The following is an 18283-nucleotide window of genomic DNA, read 5'->3' on the forward strand; positions in this document are numbered from 1 at the left end:
TGCTGAGGACAGTGGCCACGTACAGGGAAGACGTCTGATGAGCTGAGCCAGCTGGTGAATTGAGGGTGCACTCCATGTCCCCTGCCCCCATCACGTCACGCTTGTGATGGAAGACAAACCCCAGAGGATGCCCAGCAGCAGAGAAGCCACATTCCATGGGCACTTTGGTTTGACATAGAGCAAAAAAGAGAGCCTCTTAGACCTCACACAAGGCGTGTAGCTGCCTTAGACTGTGGGTGACCAGACATCCTGGTTTAGCATGAAACCCACCCTGGAAATCTTTCAGTCCCAGCAAACCAGGACAGTTACTCTCTGTCTGCTCCATTCCGCAGGAGAGAGGTTCCTCCTGCAGGGAATGAGAGTGGTCTGTAAATGAGCCTGGGGGAGGGCTGAGCAGAGGATTCCGGGCAGCACACAGCGTGCTGCCTGCTGGAACTGGGCTCTGGAGCCCCAGGGATGGGACGCTTCTGTGCTGGTCAGAGGAAGAAGGCTGATATTTGAATGCTTCCCTCTCCCTTTGCTAACTTTGTCCCCCCTCCTCAGAGCTGCGGATCTTGCTGCTGTGTGGCAGTGACCTTCTGGAGTCCTTCTGCATCCCAGGACTGTGGAACGAGGCAGATGTGAGTAGCAGGGTTATGGCCTGCGCACAGCTGGTATGGGGCAGGATGGGGAGGCGCACTCGACTCTGACCCCTGGTCTTCCCTCCCCACCTAGCCTCCCTCCCCAGCTTGAGTCTCCCATCTCCCTTGAGCTCCCAGGAGGGCAATCGTTCACATAATGATGGGAAAAAATTCTCACTACCCCCAAGCTTTATCTCCTCCTGTATTTTTACACTCACTCCCCCTCATGCTTGCTCCTGGAAAGCCCCTGGGAAAAAAGCAATCTGAGTCATAGAATACCTTCGCCAAACAGCACTTGGAGTATGTGTGCTGGTGGGGAGAGGTGGGGGAGAGAGGTCTTTTTAAAAAAGAAAAAGCCTTTGCCCTTTTGAAATTATTATGTGCTTTGTTTTCCTTTGATTCTTTTTGAAGAGGTGGTAAATACCACCCTAGAATTTCCTTAACAAGAGAAAAAGGGTCAAGAGGGGAGAAGTTAATGATAAAAGGTCAGTAGGATCCTTCTGGCAATTGACTTGGGATTTAGGGAACCAGGAATTGAAACCTATACCCTTTAGAAGCTCAGTGGACAAGTTGTTACCAAATCTGGCTGAGATGGTCTTAAACTAGCTAATTCATAAGTTCCTCACCCTTTAGACATACATTCATTTTTGTTATTTCATGAATTCATTCATCTGTTAGTCAGACCTAATGCTAGCTCCCAAGCCCATGGCCCTTTGAAAGTGGGTTTCTCATGGCAGATATTCTAGACTTAGTACATTTTTTGTATTACTTACTGTGTGACCCCATGCAAATCACTCAACTCCTTTGAGCCTTGGTTGTTTTTTTAAACCTAAAGAATGTTATCTGTAGCATTCTGAGATTTAAAATCTCAGAATGCTACAGATAAAAAGCAATATACAATACAGTCTCTGCCCGGAAGTATTAGGTGGCGAGATGTCAGCTTGTGAAATTTTCTCATGTACATATATGTCTCTGAAGAGAAAGAGAAAAGAGACAACCTTCAGGGTGAAACTCAAGATCTCAGTTCTACTTCAGCACAGCTTGTGACAAGATATATTACAAGTATCAGTTTTTCCCATCTCAGAAATGGCCATCGTAATAGTACCTTCATAGGGTTTGGGAGGAATTAAATGAGATCGTCCATGTAAAGTGCCCAGCCTAGCACCTGATACACAGTGACATACAACTGTTAATAAGTGAATCTACCTAAAAGACACATCGATAAACAGAGACGTTCAAGGTGAAGGGCATAAATGCTAACACGCTGTGTGATAACCAAGCAGGGAGGGAGAGTTTCAGGGGAAACGAATTATACTGTGTAAGCCCTTTCCTTTCCACGCCTGAACAATTTCTTGCAGGTGAAATTTTAAACCTCTTTTCAATTCTGGATTAAGTGGCTTAATTAACTTTTACTTTCCTCTCTACTTCGCAAGCTGCTTTGAAGGGAAAAAGTAATGCGGGCGAAGTTCTGTACAAGATTTCAGCAAAGCTCTTTCAAGAATCCGGGCAAATCCAGGCAGTAGCCGGAGGCCCCTTCCCACGGGGAGGCCCTGGCAGCCAGGGAGGGGATTTACAGGGATAAAGTGACAGGGCAGCAGCCTGAAGGGCCAGCACGTGAGCAGGACGTCTCAAGGGCCTCCTTGCTGCATGTGACTTGTAATGTGGGCCTCTCAAGGGCAGACACGAGCTTTCTGGAGCCTGAAACGGACACAACTGGGGGCCCCTGAAACACAGCCAGCCTCTCTGCGCTGACAGCAGAGCCTCTAGCTTCTCTCCGAAACGGCTGCTCCTGACCTTGTCAGGTCCAGCTTGTAGTGACCAGGGAAAAGAGCCCCAGGTCATTCCTCTTCCGGGTGGTCTCTAATGCTCAAGTGGGACCAACCGGAAGAGGAATGCGTTGGTTAAAAGAGAAAAGTTGAGAAACCGAAAGCTGTTGATGTACTGGGGCTGTGGCAGTGGAGGCAGACTTGACACCCATTTATTCAATCATCTTCCCACCTGACCGTCACCCTGGGGATCAGAGCACCCAGCCTGGCTACTCCCAGAGGTGCAGCAGATCCAGACCAAGCGGGGACCCCACGTCTGTGCAGCTGAAGGGGCTGAGAATGCCCGTCCACAGCACGGGCAGAAGGGCGATTGGGTGAAGCAGCCCCTCAGGGTTCACTCCAGAGGATTTTCTAGAGCCTGGAGTGCCAACCTCCCCACCCTCGAGCGCCCACGAAGACTCTGTGGAATCCTTAGAATCATGCCATCTGAGGTAGAGGAAAAAAAAAAAACAGAAAAATCATGGAGTTGTTTCCTTACATAATGAGTGTGACTCTCAGGCCACAACAGAGGTGTGCCAGAAATATCACATGTAATTTATTCATACCAAATGAAAATTCAACTCCAAATCACTACCCCCAGGGATGATGGGAAATAGGTCTCAGTCATTGCTGACGAGCAGAACCTGAGAGGCTCTCATGGGCTCCGAACACGAGCATCTCTTCTTCGGGGTTGCCACACACATCTTCCCTCTCAGGACCTGGAGGTGGGTGGCCCTGCCTTCTGTGCCCACCTGGAGAATAGGATTCCTGACTGAGTCTGGAAGCCCCGTGCTGGACCCCACCCACCTATGATCCTGCCCCTGTCTTCTTCTGAGGCTCTGCCCTTAGGGCAGCGGGTGGGCTTCACAGATCTCTGGCTTCTTTCTAGTGTGGAAGGAGCAGGGGGCAGTGGGACCTCTTCTTTCTCCTCTGAAGATAGCGCCCCTATTGTCTCTTCCCTCCTCAGGACCTCAAGGAACATCTCGTCAGTGTGTTTAAAGCCAGTGGCTTCAAAACGTTCTGCTTTCTGCCCTGCAAATTCCTTTCATAAAGGCTCTGGTTCTCCGCTAGAAATAGGGTGGGGACTGGACAAAAGTGGACACAGGGAGCATGAAACTAGCTAGCCACTCAGTGATTTATCCCACTGTCCTTACTGGGGGAAGGTTGGAGCTTACGGTCTAGGAAAGAAAGGTCCTTCTTTCAAGACTGGTCCAGGGTGAACTCTGGTGATTCTAATAGGAAGTTATGATCTCAGGTGGCCTCAGCCGGCGGTGGCTTCAAGCAGGGTTTCGGTTCCTGGCCAGAGACTGAGGCCGGGTCTCAGAGATGAGAGCACCAAATCCTAGCTGCTAGATCAGTGGTCCGAGACAAGACCCTGGCCCTTCAACTCTGCAGAAAAGAATTCCCACAAAGACAGCAAGTAGTGTAACAAGCGAAGTGTTTATTAGGAGGAGAACACAGTACGTGTGGATAGACACATGGGCGGACTCAGAGAGCCGCGCCCTCGTGATAGTTTGAATCACCTTTATGAGACATTTCTTCCAGGTTTCCTTTGGCCAGTCATTTCAATCTGTCTGGTTCTGGGTGTGTATTTGGTATATATCTCAGGAGCCTCCCATGTCTATGCACATCTCTCAGCCAAGATGGATTTCACCCAAGAGGCCTGTGGGTAGTTGGCGTCACTCCACTTTTGACCTCTTAAGGAGATTTCTAGTCGGGAGGGTTTCCTTGACTTCGAGAATGAGAAATGTGTAGTCTCTTATCTCTTATCCAGGCAGGGCTCAGCCTCCTCTCTTGATTGTACTGCTACTGATGTTTCAGAGTTTCTGTCCACAGGGAATGAATTCCAGTTGCTCTCCCTGGTGGGTGGTGGTGGGGTGGGGGCATGCTCCATTTACCTCCTGCCTCTGTTCTACCCTCCGGAGTTTGCCTGGAAGCAGCTGGTTTTAGGGATCTCTGTTCCTAACTATGAGATTACCTGGGATGAGGTATGTGAGACCCACTTCTGCCCCCAGTTTCATTCATTTAGTGAACCCTTTATCAGAACACACTTTTCTTTACACGGTGTCCCGAGTGATACTCGATGGCCACAGATCTGTGCTCAGTGACCATGAGCCTGAAGCTCTGAATCTGCCAGTGACGGGACAGAAAGGTGGGGAAGAGAGCCAGGTTTCTTGGAAAAGTCCTTATGTCCTTGCTCTCCATTCCAGCTTCCCATGTCATCTCCAGAATCCTCAGGAAAAAACCAGGGGAGAAGCCACTAGTTCAAACAGGTCTGTGGGGAACATAGGAGCCTCTCCACCCTTCTATAAAGAACGCTCACCAGAGGCCATGGAGCAGCAATGTCCCCACCCAGTCAGAAGCAGCTGGGACAGTCTGTTCCACAACAGGGCTGCCAAGGTCTCTCTCGGCACAATCACAGACTCTCCAATTGAGTCAGTCTTGCTCATTCTTTTGCTTTGGATTCCTGAACCTATGTTCTCCATCCAGAAATGTAATTACACAACCACTCACCCCCAGCCCAAGCACATCCCTTGGGCATTTCCCAATAGACACAAAGATCCATTAGCCCTTAGTGAATTCTGACCTTCTCTGACCAGTGACACACCCCTTCTCCTTACATTCCATGGAGAGAAAATGCCATACATATTCATCACATTTCTCTCCATGGAACACAGAAGAGTTGCTTCTGCATGGTCTAGCACTTGGCATTTTCATTCTTGATTCGCAAGAGAAAGCAAGATCCAGTTTCCTGGACCCACTTTTGGAGATGGTGACCCAGTCCCCACCAGTACATCCCATTCCCAAGCTTTTAATTAGGATAATCTCCCCCAGGAGACTTGATCTTTGCTGTGCTGCATCCTGACGCTGGGCTTTCCTGGTAGCTCAGGTGGTAAAGAATCCACCTGCAATGCAGGAGACCCAGGTTTGATCCTTGGATCAGGAAGAGCCCCTGGAGAAAGGAATGGCTACCCACTTTAGTATTCTTGCCTGGAGAATCCCATGGACAGAGGAGCCTGGTGGGCTGCAGACAACAAAGTCACAGAGTTGGACATGACTGAGCGACTAAGCACACAGCAGGCACACATCCTGACACCAGCAGGGAAGCAGGTATCCGGGCCTGGACCAGGGCCTGTGAGAAGGCAAGGCCAAAGCCGAAAGGGTCAAGTCATGACAGATTTGTGAGACAGGAAACTCGTATCCTCCTCCCCTCCCTCAAACAAACCCATCGTCTAGTGATCTTATGCGGCCAGCTGCTTTTTCCATTATAGTATAATGGAAGGCAATCTGGCAAATTAATTCTGATTCAGGCATTCTTTCCTTCCATCAATCTTTCAGCTAATACTGAGTGCCCAGTATGAATGTAAGTACTTTATTTGTCCTGGCAGCACTTGCTAAAAATATCTTACAGTTTTTATTCTGTTAGTTCATTATAATACATGAAATGAAACATACAGAAAGTTTGAAAGAGTTCTTGAACTAAGTAAGCAGTCAATAAATGTGGGCTGTTATTTATTCATTGGTTTTAAAATATTTATTGAGTACCTGTCATGTCCCAGACACTGTTCTAGGGCTGAAGGAACAAAGAGAACAGAATACGTCAAGTTTCCGACCATGTGCACTTTGCCTTCTATGGGGGAGACAGACAATAAACACTCTTCTTGTTTCTCATGGCTTATCTCAGTTAACCCCCCGAGCCCTCCTGAAAGTGGAGTCCATTTATGGGTATGGACACCAGGACTCACTTGGACTGGACTTGTGCGAGCGTGCATGCGCGTGTGCATGCTCAGTGGTGTCCAACTCTTTGCAACCCCATGGACTGCAGTCCACCAGTTTCCTCTGTCCATGGGATTTCCCAGGCAAGAATACTGGAGTTGGTTGCCATTTCTTCCTCCAAGGGATCTTCCCGATCCCAGGGATCAAACCCTCATTTCCTGCATTGGCAGGCAGATTCCTTACCACTGTACCATCTGGGAAACCAGACTTGTCCAAGACCACTTAGCTATTAACAGCAGAGCAGGACTTTGCATATGTTCAGTTCCCTAGTGCAGGTAAGACAGACAAGTGGGAAGAATGGCATGTAGTTCATAGTAGCCCAGCTTCCCTGGTGGCTCAGACAGTAAAGCGTCAGCCTACAATGCGGGAGACCCGGGTTTGATCCCTGGGTTGGGATGATCCTCTGGAGAAGGAAATGGCAACCCACTCCAGTACTCTTGCCTGGAAAATCCCATGGACAGAGGAGCCTGGTAGGCTGTAGTCCATGGGGTCGCAAAAAGTCAGACATGACTGAGTGACTTCACTTTCACTTTCTTTCAGCAGCTTGAGCTGGGCTTTGAATGATGGGCAGGATTGGATTTAAGTGAGTGCAAAGAGAAGGGCTTTGGGGGTTGAAAGAAGGCTGTCAAAGATCCAGTGGTAGGAATAAGACCTTTTGGGGAGATGATTCTTGTTGGCTGAAACAGAAGGTTTATCTTGGTCTTTGCCTGGGAGGCTTCTGACTTTTCAGCAAGCAGACAAAATCATTTCAGTTTAATGATTACATGTATTTGCCACTTGAAAATGGTATTTGCATTTCAAATGAGCAAGGGTCAATATTTAACTCAAAGGAATGAACACCTGGAGGTGGAACATCAGGCACCAGAGATGGGCTAATGAGGAAGTTTTAATTTTTTTCTTTTTCTTTCTTTTTGTACTTCTCAGTCCAGCATTCCATAGGCTGGCTGGCTCTAATTGGCTGTGTTCTACATTTTTCCAGCCAACCAGGCATGGGCTAACTGCTTCCTACATCCACCAGCTATGGGAAAACAACCAAAGAAAATAAACAGAGGAAGAGCCTGGGGCACTGGCCACTCCAGAAGAAATCCCAGGGCTCCAGGACAAATGGAGCAAAGACAAACATTTGGCTTTTCAGGCTCAGATGGTTTTTATCAGACAGTCCCGCCCCAGCCAGGAAGCCCGATGGACACTTCCACCCCGGGGATTAGGCCCCCACACTGATAAGCCTGTTGCCGCGTTTCCAGCCCAGGGAAAGGCAGCTTACCCCCTACCCTGGGAGATAGGGTTCTCGTGTGAAAGGCGCTGTTGCTTTGGTTTTCAGGCTTTTGACTTGAGGCTGGAATCCCTTGCCTTCCCACACCCCCAAGCAGATTGGAAATGGGTGTGGGGTTCCTCTGGGAAATCCCCTGGAAGGGTCATTCATTTATTTGCACTAAGGAAGCCATCCTGAAAATGCATTCCCGCAGTAGCGTCTGCTCAGCCCTCCCTCCAGAGAGAAGCCGGGTGCAGACCATGGGTGGAGGATTCTTGCCTGAATGGGAGGAGCATGTTTCAGACGCCCCTCACCTACTGCGTGGCTTCTGCTGGATGGTCTCCCATCTGGTTTAACCTCCTCAGAAGTACACAAAATTACATACCGTAGGGGGCGATGTGGAGTAATGAACTGAGGACATGGCTCACCGTAAGCCTGGAGAAAAAAATGAAGATAGATTATATTTTCAAACCAAAAAATTTCAAGTCACTAAACTGCGAGTCTTAAAATGGATCTAGAACTTATTTACAAAACAGAAACAGACCCACAGACTTGGAGAACGAGCTTATGGTTGCCCGGAGTGAGGTGAAGGGAGGAGTGGAAGGATGGAGAGAAGGGACAGTGAGGGAGTTCGGGATAGATATGTACACGCTGCTATATTTAAAACAGATAAACAACAAGGACCTGCTGGAACACATGGAACTCTGCCCAATGTCATGTGGCAGCCTGGACGGCAGGGGGACTTGGAGGGGAATGGACCCATGTTTATGTATGGCTGATCCCTTCGCGGTTCACCTATAAACTACCACAACATTGTTAATTGTCTATACCCCAATACAACGTAAATTTTTTTTAAATGAATCTAAATTAGGCATGATGTGGTTAAAAAAAAAAAAAGAGAGCCTGTAAAGCAGACAAGAGTGGATTCAAATTCACTCACTAGCTGTGCAGCTTGGACTAGTTACTATATCTCACTGAGTCTTGGTTTCCCTGTCTATAAAGCGGGAACTGAAGCACATATCTCAGAAAATGGTTGTTGTAAGGATTAAATGCATTAATAAATAAATCTCCTTGCACTATGCCTGGTGCATATAGGTACCCTGATAAATGCTGCTTCCCCTTCCTGCTGGTAGTCCCTTGCTCATCCCTGAATATTCTCATCTGGAGAACAAGTACAAGTGAGCCCAAGAGATTCAGATCCTCTCCCTTGAGAATGAAGAACTGTTTGGGGAGATGGTCAGGATTTCAAACTCTGATCTCAGAATGATTCCACAGAGGGTCTTAGCAGTTAGACTTGCCTGGGCAGGTCAATGTAAATTGGATTCTGCTGCTAAAGGAAGTCAAACCCTCTATTTAAAATCCTCTAATGGTTTCTCTTTGCATTTGGAATGAAATCCCATCTTTATCATGATCTGGTTCTTCTGTACTTGCCCTACCTCTCTGTGCTCCAGTTACACTTGATTCCCTTGTTTGAATAGTTTTTCCCACCTCAGGGGCTTTGCACTAGCTGTGGCCTCACAGGGAATGTTCTTTTCCCAGGTATTTCTATGCCTGGCTCCTTCTTGCCATTTAGGTTTGGGCTTCAAGGTCATTTTGTTTTATATTCAACATTGTACTTAGCTCCACTTGATGTTTTCTTATTTACATATTTATTTGTTTATGACCTCTCCTGACTGTAGGTGAGTTCTGTGGGCACACTAAACGTGTCCATCTTATTGGTCAACACCGAGACAGTGTCCAGTTCACCACATACACTCAACAGAAGTTTTGAATGAAAGAATGTAAGAGCACCTGGAAACAGCTTGGTTGGAGGAGTTCAGCCCCCACAGTAGGACGCGGCCCAGACTTTTGTCAGTTACCCGGAAGACAATTAGCCACTACAAGATTTTAATAGTGGTACCACTTACTGGTAACCCACCTTATCTTTCAGAGCGATACGGGTGAAATCATTCATCATTTGTTTAATGTCTCCCACTAGATAGTCATTGAGCCAAGAGATGAAGCCATATCTGTCATGCTCAGCCCTGGGGTGCTGGGAAGCTCCCAACTAAGACCACAGGGCATCTTCCCGGCCAGGTATCAGTGGAACCCAGTAAGGCAGGTCTGGAAATTCTGCCTCCTGAGGGAAGATGGTAATTCCACATTCCTTCCAAGAGATCTGCTGCCCAGTTGCCCGGAGTGTTCTCCCTCCCAAGGCCAAGCTGCTTCCTGCCCCAACATGTGTCACATCCTTTCCTTAGATTCCCCACGTGGAAGGGAAGCAGAGTCTGCCCCCTCCCACTTCCTCTCCCCAGCCCTACCCCTGCTGCCCCCAGGGACCCTTTGCCCCGGAAGACTAAAAGATATGATCAAAGCTGAGCCTGTGAGCAGGAAGTTGAAGCAGGATGAATGGCACAGACCCCCACCTCTGAGACAGAACACAGGCCAGAGCTACCCTGAGAGACCACTGTCTGCTGCAGGCGGGGGAGAAGACTGTACCCCGATCCTGCTCACCGCGGTGTGGCAGAATGAGGTCACAGCAGTCACGTCAGGAGAGGGACTTGCCAATCAGAATGCCTCTGCCCACCCACCTCCCCTCCCCCAGGCAAGACCAAGACCAGCAGAGACATCTCCGTGAAGACATAGGAGGTGTTGGGCCACTCGAGCTGGAACAGACGCTCCATCCCAGGGCTCCATGGGCAGGGAGAGCTTGAGAAACTCTGTTTCCTAGGGTCAGATGTCTGCCCTCATCGCTCTAGGGCATAGGGGTGGGGGGATGTCCTCATTTTTGCTGGAGTTCCCAGAGTGCCCATCCCACAGCTATCTCATTTTGACTTCATCCTACACCAAGCCAGGGTATTAGCAGCTTAGGCAGTTGCCTATATTGTTTTGTAAATTTGTGTTTATTTATTTATTTTTGGTTGCACTGGGTCTTCATTGCTGCGCAAGGGCTTTTTCTAGTTGTGGCGAGCGGCGGCTGCTCTCAGCCGAGGTGCGTGGGGCTTCTCATTGCAGTGGCTTCTCTTGTTGGGGAGCACTGGCTGTAGGGCAAGTGAGGTTCAGTAGTTTCAGCAGGCAGGCTTCAGTAGCTGTGGTACACGGGCTTAGCCGTCCTGAGGCAGGCGGAATCCTCCTGCACTAGGGATCAAACCCATGTCCCCTACATTGGCAGGTGGCTTCCCATCCACTGTGCTGTGCTGAGTCACTCTGTTGTGTCCAACTCTGTGACCCCATGGACTGTAGCCAAGCTCCTCTGTCCATGGGCTTTTCCAGGCAAGAATACTGGAGTGGGTTGCCATTTTCTTCTCCTGACTCAGGAATCGAACCCAGGTCTCCTGCATTGCAGGCAGATTCTTTACCATCTGAGCCACCAGGGAAGCCCAAGAGTACTGGAGTGAGTCGCCTATCCCTTCTCCAGGGGATCTTTCCGACCCAGGAATTGAACTGGGGTCTCCTGCATTGCAGGTGGATTCTTTACCAGCTGAGCTACCAGGGAAGCCCTCCCATCCCCTGCACCACCAGGGAAGTCTCTACTGTTAAAAGCAACAATAATCCCAAAGTGGGTGGACCTCAGGAGGATTAGGGAGCTTTGTAAAGACAGAGAGATTGTAGACACGTTGTATCAAAATCCCTGGGCCTGTTATTGTTTGTAAAGCTCCCCCAGGGGATTCCACTGACCAATCAGATGAAGTTTGGGAAAGTTCAGAAGTAAAATTACCCATGCTTTTCATGGAGACCTGCAAGTCTCTAGAGTCACTTCCTGGAGTCTCTTAGAGTTCCCATTAGGTACACTGGGGCTGCTTTCCACATCCTAAAGTGGGAGAGTATATCAGCTAACTAGTCCTCTTCCTCAACAGTATATATTGAGCATGTATGATCCTCTTCACCCGGGAACATGGCAATGAATGAAACACAAAATTCCCTACCTTCATGAAGGTTACCTTCATAGCGGAGAGAGAAAGAGGCAAAAGTAAGGTTAAACAAAGAAAATATACAAGGTGTTAGATAGAGACACATGCAATGAGGAAATGAAGAAGAGTTAGGACATGGGGACTGAGAGGGTGTGGGGAGGGTGAGGGTCTCTATGCAAAGGGTTGGAGGTTGAAATAGCGTGGCCAGTGGAAGTCTCTGTGAGAAGGCGGTATTTAAGTGAAGGGTTTTGAGCCAAGGAACCACATAATTTGACTGATATTTCACATTATCGGTCTGGCTGTTGGGAATAGACTGGAAAAAGGCAAGAGAAAAACAGACCAGAGCAATCCAAGTGGGAGCTGATGGAGATGGACAATTTCTGTGGCTGCAAACTTGGTGGCTTAAAACTACACACATTTATTTTCTTTCATTTCTGGAAGCCAGAAGTCTGAAATGGGTTTCACTGGGCCAGAGCTAAGTCGTAGTCAAGAGCTGAAGTCCCTCCTCAGGCCCTCAGGGAGAATCTGTTTCCTTTCCTTTTCCAACTTCTTGAGCTGCACTTGTTGCACGCCATGGCCCCTTCTTTCATCTTCAAGGCCAACAGTGTAGCATCTTCTCTGCTCCATCTTCATATCACCTTCTCTCTCTTGAGTTAAATCTCCCTCTCCTTCTTCTTGTAAGGACCCTCGTTATTACATAAGGGCCCACCTAGATCATCCAGGACAATTTCAAGACCCTTAGTTTAATCACATCTTGTAACATTCAGAGATTCCAGAGATTAGGACCTGGGTGTTTGGGGGGCCCATTATTTAACCCACCAGAAGAGGCTTGAAGGTAGAAGTGATGGAAATGATGAGGAATGAGCAGGTTCTTGGATTTCTTTTGAAGACCAAGTCAACTGAGTTGCTTTATGGACTAAATGTGGGATGTGAGAGAAAGAGAGGAATCAAGGAGAATACCAAGATTTTGGCCTGAGCAGTTGTAGAAAGAGTTTCCATTTACTGAAATGAGAAAGGAATAGCATTTTGGTGTGTGTGTGGGATGGCAGTGGAGGGGACTGACTGATGTCAGAGTGTTCAGGGGCTTGTGGAATATTACTCTTGAGACACCTCATCCAAGTGGGCCTGTTGAAGAGCCACTGGATATATGAGTCTGAAGTTCAGGAGAGAAGTCTATGCTGGAGATATCAATTTGAGAGCCTTCTGTATGTCTTTAAAACTTTGAAATGGAATGAAATCATTAAAAGTACAAGCGTAGATAGAAAAGAGGTCCAAGGACTGAGCCTGGGGGACTCCAGTCATTCGAGATCAAGGAGATAAGAAGGAACAGCACAGGGACTTCCCTGGTGGTGCAGCAGTTAAGACTCCACATATCCAGTGCACAGGGTGCGGGTCTGATTAGGGAAATAAGATCCCACATGATGAGCAGCTGGAAGAAAAAAAAAAAAAAGAAGGAACAGTACAGGGAGAAACTCCAAAAGACCAACCAGTGAGGTAGGAGGACACAGGAGAGGGTGGATCCTGGAGGCCACATGAAGACAGGGGTAGGGATGAGGGTGGGGGTGGGCAGGGCAGCCAAGCCTCTGGAGGGAGATGGGCACCCATGGGATGAGGGCAACCTCGCCAGCTCTAGCACCCGGCACCTCCTATCACCCCAAAACACACACCCACGTACACCTTCCAGCATGAAAATCAAGCCTGTGACCTCCAGTCTGGCCAAAGGAGCAGAAAAGGTCTGCAGTCTGGTCTAGACATCTGCAGAGATGCTCCTGGGATGTGGTAAAGCTGTGTGTCTTGTCTGGTAGACCTGTCTCCTCCGCCACATCTGTTCCCAGGGGGTACATCTGTCACCTGTTTCTGGAAAAGGAAACCATCGCAATCAGCGAGGCCTCCATCTGCCTGCCACCACTGAGCAGCCTGTGTGGTTACTGATTAGGTGCTCAAGTCATCAATTTCTGAGTAGAAAGCAGCAGCTGCACTAACGTCACCCAGAGGGCCGTCCCCATGAGGCCTGACTGCCATTCTGAGCCGTTGTTTTCATGCTTTAAACTAGAAGGCTTACCTTTTTTTAGGTTTTTAAATTTTTATTTATTTATCTTAGGCTGTGGTGAGTCTTCATTGTTGTGTGTGGGCTCTTCTCAGTTGCGACAAGCTGGGGTCCACTCTCTAGTCGCGGTATGTGGGTTTCTCATTGTGGTGGCTTCTCCCATTGCAGAACACGGGCTCTAGGGCATGCAGGCTTCAGCAGTTGTGGCACTTGGCTTAGCTGCTCCTCGGCATGTGGGATCTTCCCACACCAGGGATCGAACCGGTGTCCCCTGCATTGGCAGGTGGATCCTTAACCACCATCCCTGGACCACCAGGGAAATTCCTGGAATGCTCACTTTAAATAGACCACTATTTCATACATCACACATGAAACATCCATCAGATTCTCAGAATCAAACTGAATTCAGATCCTATGTTATACAATTGGCACCAAATATCTCAAGACACCTGCATAGCAAGGCAGTTGAGGAATCTCCATGTATACCAGCCAGATGGATTCTCTTCTCCAACTTTTCCCTCCCATCCCCTTCTCTTTCCATCCCTTCTCTTTTCTCTTTCTCTACGGTAATAATTCCCCTGGAGTTTTGTTTTTTTTTTTTTTTTTCCCCTGGAGTTTTAATACAGTACTTAGATCACTGCTGGTTCTTAAACTTGGTTACATATTAAAATTAAAATCTAGGGAGTAAAAAAAAAAATACTAATCCTTGGGCCCCATTCCCAGAGATTCTGATTTAATTGATCTTGGGTATGAGCTGGGCTTTGAGGATTTTTTTAAGCTCCTCACGTGATTCTGATGTTCAGCCAAATTTACGAGCCAGTGTCTTCGATTACCTTCTAAGTAGTGGTGCAATATTCTAAACGTTATGGCAGGAGGCACTGGAACCACCTCCACTCCCTGCCCTGCCCCTCCCTAACATTCCTGGTTCATAGGACAAAGACTTGGGGCTAGTTTACCTCATCTGAATACCACCAATAGAGGCAGCATGTTGTGTAATGTTCTGTATCTTCCAAACGGCATGATCCAATGGGGGTTCAGACATGGTACATCCACAAATTCCCTCCTGGGGCGCCTTCAGTCAATCTTTAATTGCAGCTCTAGCTCCAGCTATAAGCAAAGGGAGAAGTAGGGTGAAGGTGGCTGCAAATAGCCAAGGGCACACTCGTGCACACCGTGCGGGCACGCACATGCACAACCAGTGAATCAGGCTTGGAAGGGGAATTCTGCTGATACGGAAATCCTCTAAAAACCTCAGCAACAAAATTCCGTACAGCAATTATCCTTCAATTAAAAAATTAATAAATTTTTAAAAAAAGAAACCCTCTATAGGGAAGAAGTAGCCATAATGCTCTATAATGTCTGTTTTTGTGGCACTTGGCTGAAGAATTACAAGGAAAAACCTGGTTTCTTTGCCCCAAAGCAGGTCTTGCCCAATAAGCTGCATGCTTAGAAGAAGCCTGCCTCTCCCCACTTCTCCCTCCATCTGGGATCCTTAATTGGCAAGATCTAGACAGTAATATGCCCAGACTAGATCCAAGTCTATTAAATGCTACAATTTGCAGGCTCTTTGAAAATAAGAATTGGCACAACTTTCCAGAAAGCAGCTTGGTAATATGTCTCAAGAGCTTGAAATATGTCCAGTTCATATCCCTTCATCCAATTATTCTACTTCCTATCCTAAGGAAATAATCAAGAGATGTGGTAAAAGACTTATGTATACAGATCTTCAACAAATGCTTATTATAACTGCAAAAATCAGAAGTGACTCTATATTTTCTATAATACAAATTTGTCTTAGTATGTCATGGTATATGACGGTATAGTCAGGCAATGAAACACACAGACTGGAGAAAACACACTTTAAAATATTTTTAACTATGTGAGAGAATGCTCACAATACAATGCTAAATGAAAAATATATATAGTATTTAATAAAATGATTAATTTTGCAGTTCAGTCCAGTTGTGGACATACACCCATAGAGAAGAGAACCCTGGATAGAAATACTAAGATGTTAATTTAACAATGATTAACTGGATTGTGTGGTTGTGATTTTTTTTTTTCTTTTTCTCACTTTCCCAAGTTTCTATTGTATCTATAATTGGGGGGGGGTTAATTTTTAAATGAAAAGGTGTCATTTCTCATGATGGCAGCAGGCTTCTATCAGAGGCTGATTTCAGAAGTGACCCCACAGTAATCCTCCCCTGTCACTGCTTGTGTACACACTGGGGCTTTCCAAGCCCTTCCCCACTTGTCACCACCCTGAATCCCACAGCAGTTTTGACATAGGTGAGCTCAGAGAGCCTTCCAGCCCCTCTCAGTAAACCAACCAGGGGCTTGGGTCTGGTTGCTGAGCAACAGGATCTGTGTCACCCAGGAGGATATTACCAGGTAAGGACCATGTTTTATGCTGCCCTTCAACACTATGAGCTCAACGGGAGCCTCAGGAATTGAAGAGATCTTGCCCAGACATGCAGGAGTGCATTATTAATTCAGTCTCTAGGTATTTATTAAGTGTGCCAGGTGAAGTTCCCACTCATTCCACGAGCACAGTTTCAGGTTGTTACTTGAAGGAGCTGACTGGTGGGGCTGAGAAGGCAGGTTTGGGACTAAAGCTTAGGGTTCCAACAGGAGGTAGCTCCACCTTGCTGGTTGCTTGGTAGGGGTTTGGAGTCAAGGTCTCACCAAAGGCTACTTCCTCTCTTTCTCTCCCCTCCTTTGGTTTCTTCAGATGGAGGTGATCGTTGGGGACTTTGGGATCGTGGTGGTCCCCCGGGACGCAGCCGACACAGACCGAATCATGAACCACTCTTCAATACTCCGCAAATACAAAGTGAGTCCTCCAGCTCCCTGCTGGTGTAGTAATGTGATATGGCCCTTCTCTGAGAAGCCTGGGGGCTGGAGGCATAAGGACACAAAAGGAGTTTAGTGTGAGGGACTGGCAACCTACTCTCTCTGCTCTGTCCGCAGAATAACATCATGGTGGTGAAGGATGACATCAACCATCCCATGTCTGTGGTCAGCTCAACCAAGAGCAGGTACGTTTGACAAAAGACCAGAGAGACCTTGGTCAAACTGGCTTTCAGGTTCCCATACAGCTCTCCTCAGTCCAGGCTGACTGTTAGGTTGGCCAACACTGGCTACCCCAATATGTAGCCTTCTTTTTAGACCTCATTTATTTGTTGCTAGTCCTTGATTTTTAAAAGGGGGACAGGCTGTTAGTTTTAGGTGACTTGAGGGGGGAAGAAGTTATTTTTAGTTTGGACTCTAGTTTTAGGTAAGGAAGGTCTCCTGGAGAAGGGAATGGCAACCCACTCTGGTACTCTTGCCTCGAGAGTTCCATGGACAGAGGAGCCTGATAGGCTATATAGCCCATGGGGTCGCAGAGTCGGACGTGACTGAGCGACTAACACTTCCACTTCCACTCTGAGGTACCCACAGATTTAGTAAGGGTTTAGGTTAACTGCCATAACAAAAAACCCTAAATAGTTAGAATTTTAAATGAGAAATGTTATTCAGTGTCAAAAGAGATTGAATCTCTGTTCTCTTCAGCATGAAGCCTCCCTCTCTGAGTCCACGGCTGCTGCAATGACTTCTCTCCTCAGCCAGTGGGGAAGGGCAAAGAGCTTTGTCCTTTAGAAGACGACCCAAAGTTTCACCCGTCACTTCCCGTTCATCCCACTGGCTAAGCATCAGTCACGTGGCCATGCCTAGCCTCCAGACAGGCTGGGAGTAGACTTTGAGGCTTGGCAGCCATATGTCCAGCTAAAACTTGGGAGGGTCTATTACTCAGGATAAGAAAGAGAGACTGGATACTAGGGACCAGTTAACAGTTTCCACCATAAACTTCAAGTGGAAATATCCAATGGAAGGATAAGACATGTGGAATACAGAGGTCTAGAACTATAATAAAACTGAAAGCCATGAGCACCTAAGTGTAAATTAAAGTTTAAGGGTATGGCTGAGTTCACAGGGAGAGTCAGTAAGAGCAAAGAAGGCTATGGGAATATTTAAAACATATTAACATTTATTTAAAGGAAGGCTGAGGGGTCAATTAGAAGTTTGGGATTAATATATACACACTACTATATATTAATATGTACACACTACTATATATGAAATAGATAACCAATAAAGGCCTACTGTATAGCACAGGGAACTCTACTCAATATTTTGTAAGAATCTACAAAGGAAAAGAACCTGAAAAAGAATTATAGCTATAAATGTGTGACTGAATCACTTACTGTACACCTGAAGCTAACACAACATTGTGAATCAACTATACTCCAATTTAAAAAGTAATAAAAAAATAAATAGAAGAAGACTAAGGAGCAGTCAGAAACCACCAGCATTGGTGGCCCTGGAACAAAAGCAGCAGAGGGTACAGAGGGAGAGAACACTGTCATTTGTCATCTGTGTCATATGTTTCAAAGAAATCAAGTGAGCCCAAGGTTTTAAAAGGTCCACTGGACTTCTTCCCTGGAAGGTGATTATGCAGGCCTTTGAAACGGTAGCATCAACTATGAGGTGAGAGCAGAAGTGGCAGTGGCCAGCGAGGGAAGAGGGGAAGATTGTGGGTCCAACCATGGCTGTATAATAAAATTACTGTGAAAACTTAAATGGCAACACAAATTTCAGTGTCCCATTCATTCCCACTGAATCAGAATTTCGGGGGGTTGGGTCTCTGGGGAGCTGCTTTCTGGGTGATTCTTGTGAAATTGGGATTGGCATTTGGAAACCACGGATGTAAACCACTTTTTCAAGAAGCCTCCCATAAACTGTGTGGGGAGGCACTTGGGGACCTAGTTTGCTGGAAGGTCAGGACACTGTGTGCATTGCAAAGGCCCTGAGCCAGCCTTCGGGGAGATCTCACAGCGCAAGGCACAGATGCA

At 47.2% G+C, this 18283-nt stretch overlaps 1 protein-coding gene across 11 annotated transcripts in view; it reads left to right on the forward strand.

Moving 5' to 3' along the window:
- Positions 1 to 18283, forward strand: part of NMNAT2 (nicotinamide nucleotide adenylyltransferase 2) — a 216409-nt gene that overhangs the window by 192706 nt on the left and 5420 nt on the right. For 8 of the 11 annotated variants that reach the window (XM_086343469.1, XM_086343467.1, XM_086343471.1 and 5 more), the window contains 3 exons: positions 544 to 620; positions 16123 to 16224; positions 16362 to 16429. In XM_086343469.1, coding sequence (XP_086199595.1) covers positions 544 to 620; positions 16123 to 16224; positions 16362 to 16429 — 247 coding nt within the window. Of the gene's footprint in view, positions 1 to 543; positions 621 to 16122; positions 16225 to 16361; positions 16430 to 16943; positions 18012 to 18283 lie in introns of those variants that run through there. The other 3 variants (XM_086343473.1, XM_086343474.1, XM_086343476.1) reach the window with 1 other exon arrangement.

This window comes from Bos grunniens, chromosome 16 (genome assembly GCF_055505025.1).
Source record: "Bos grunniens cultivar Pamir isolate PY7600 chromosome 16, Bosgru_T2T1.0, whole genome shotgun sequence".
Lineage (NCBI taxonomy): Eukaryota > Metazoa > Chordata > Mammalia > Artiodactyla > Bovidae > Bos > Bos grunniens.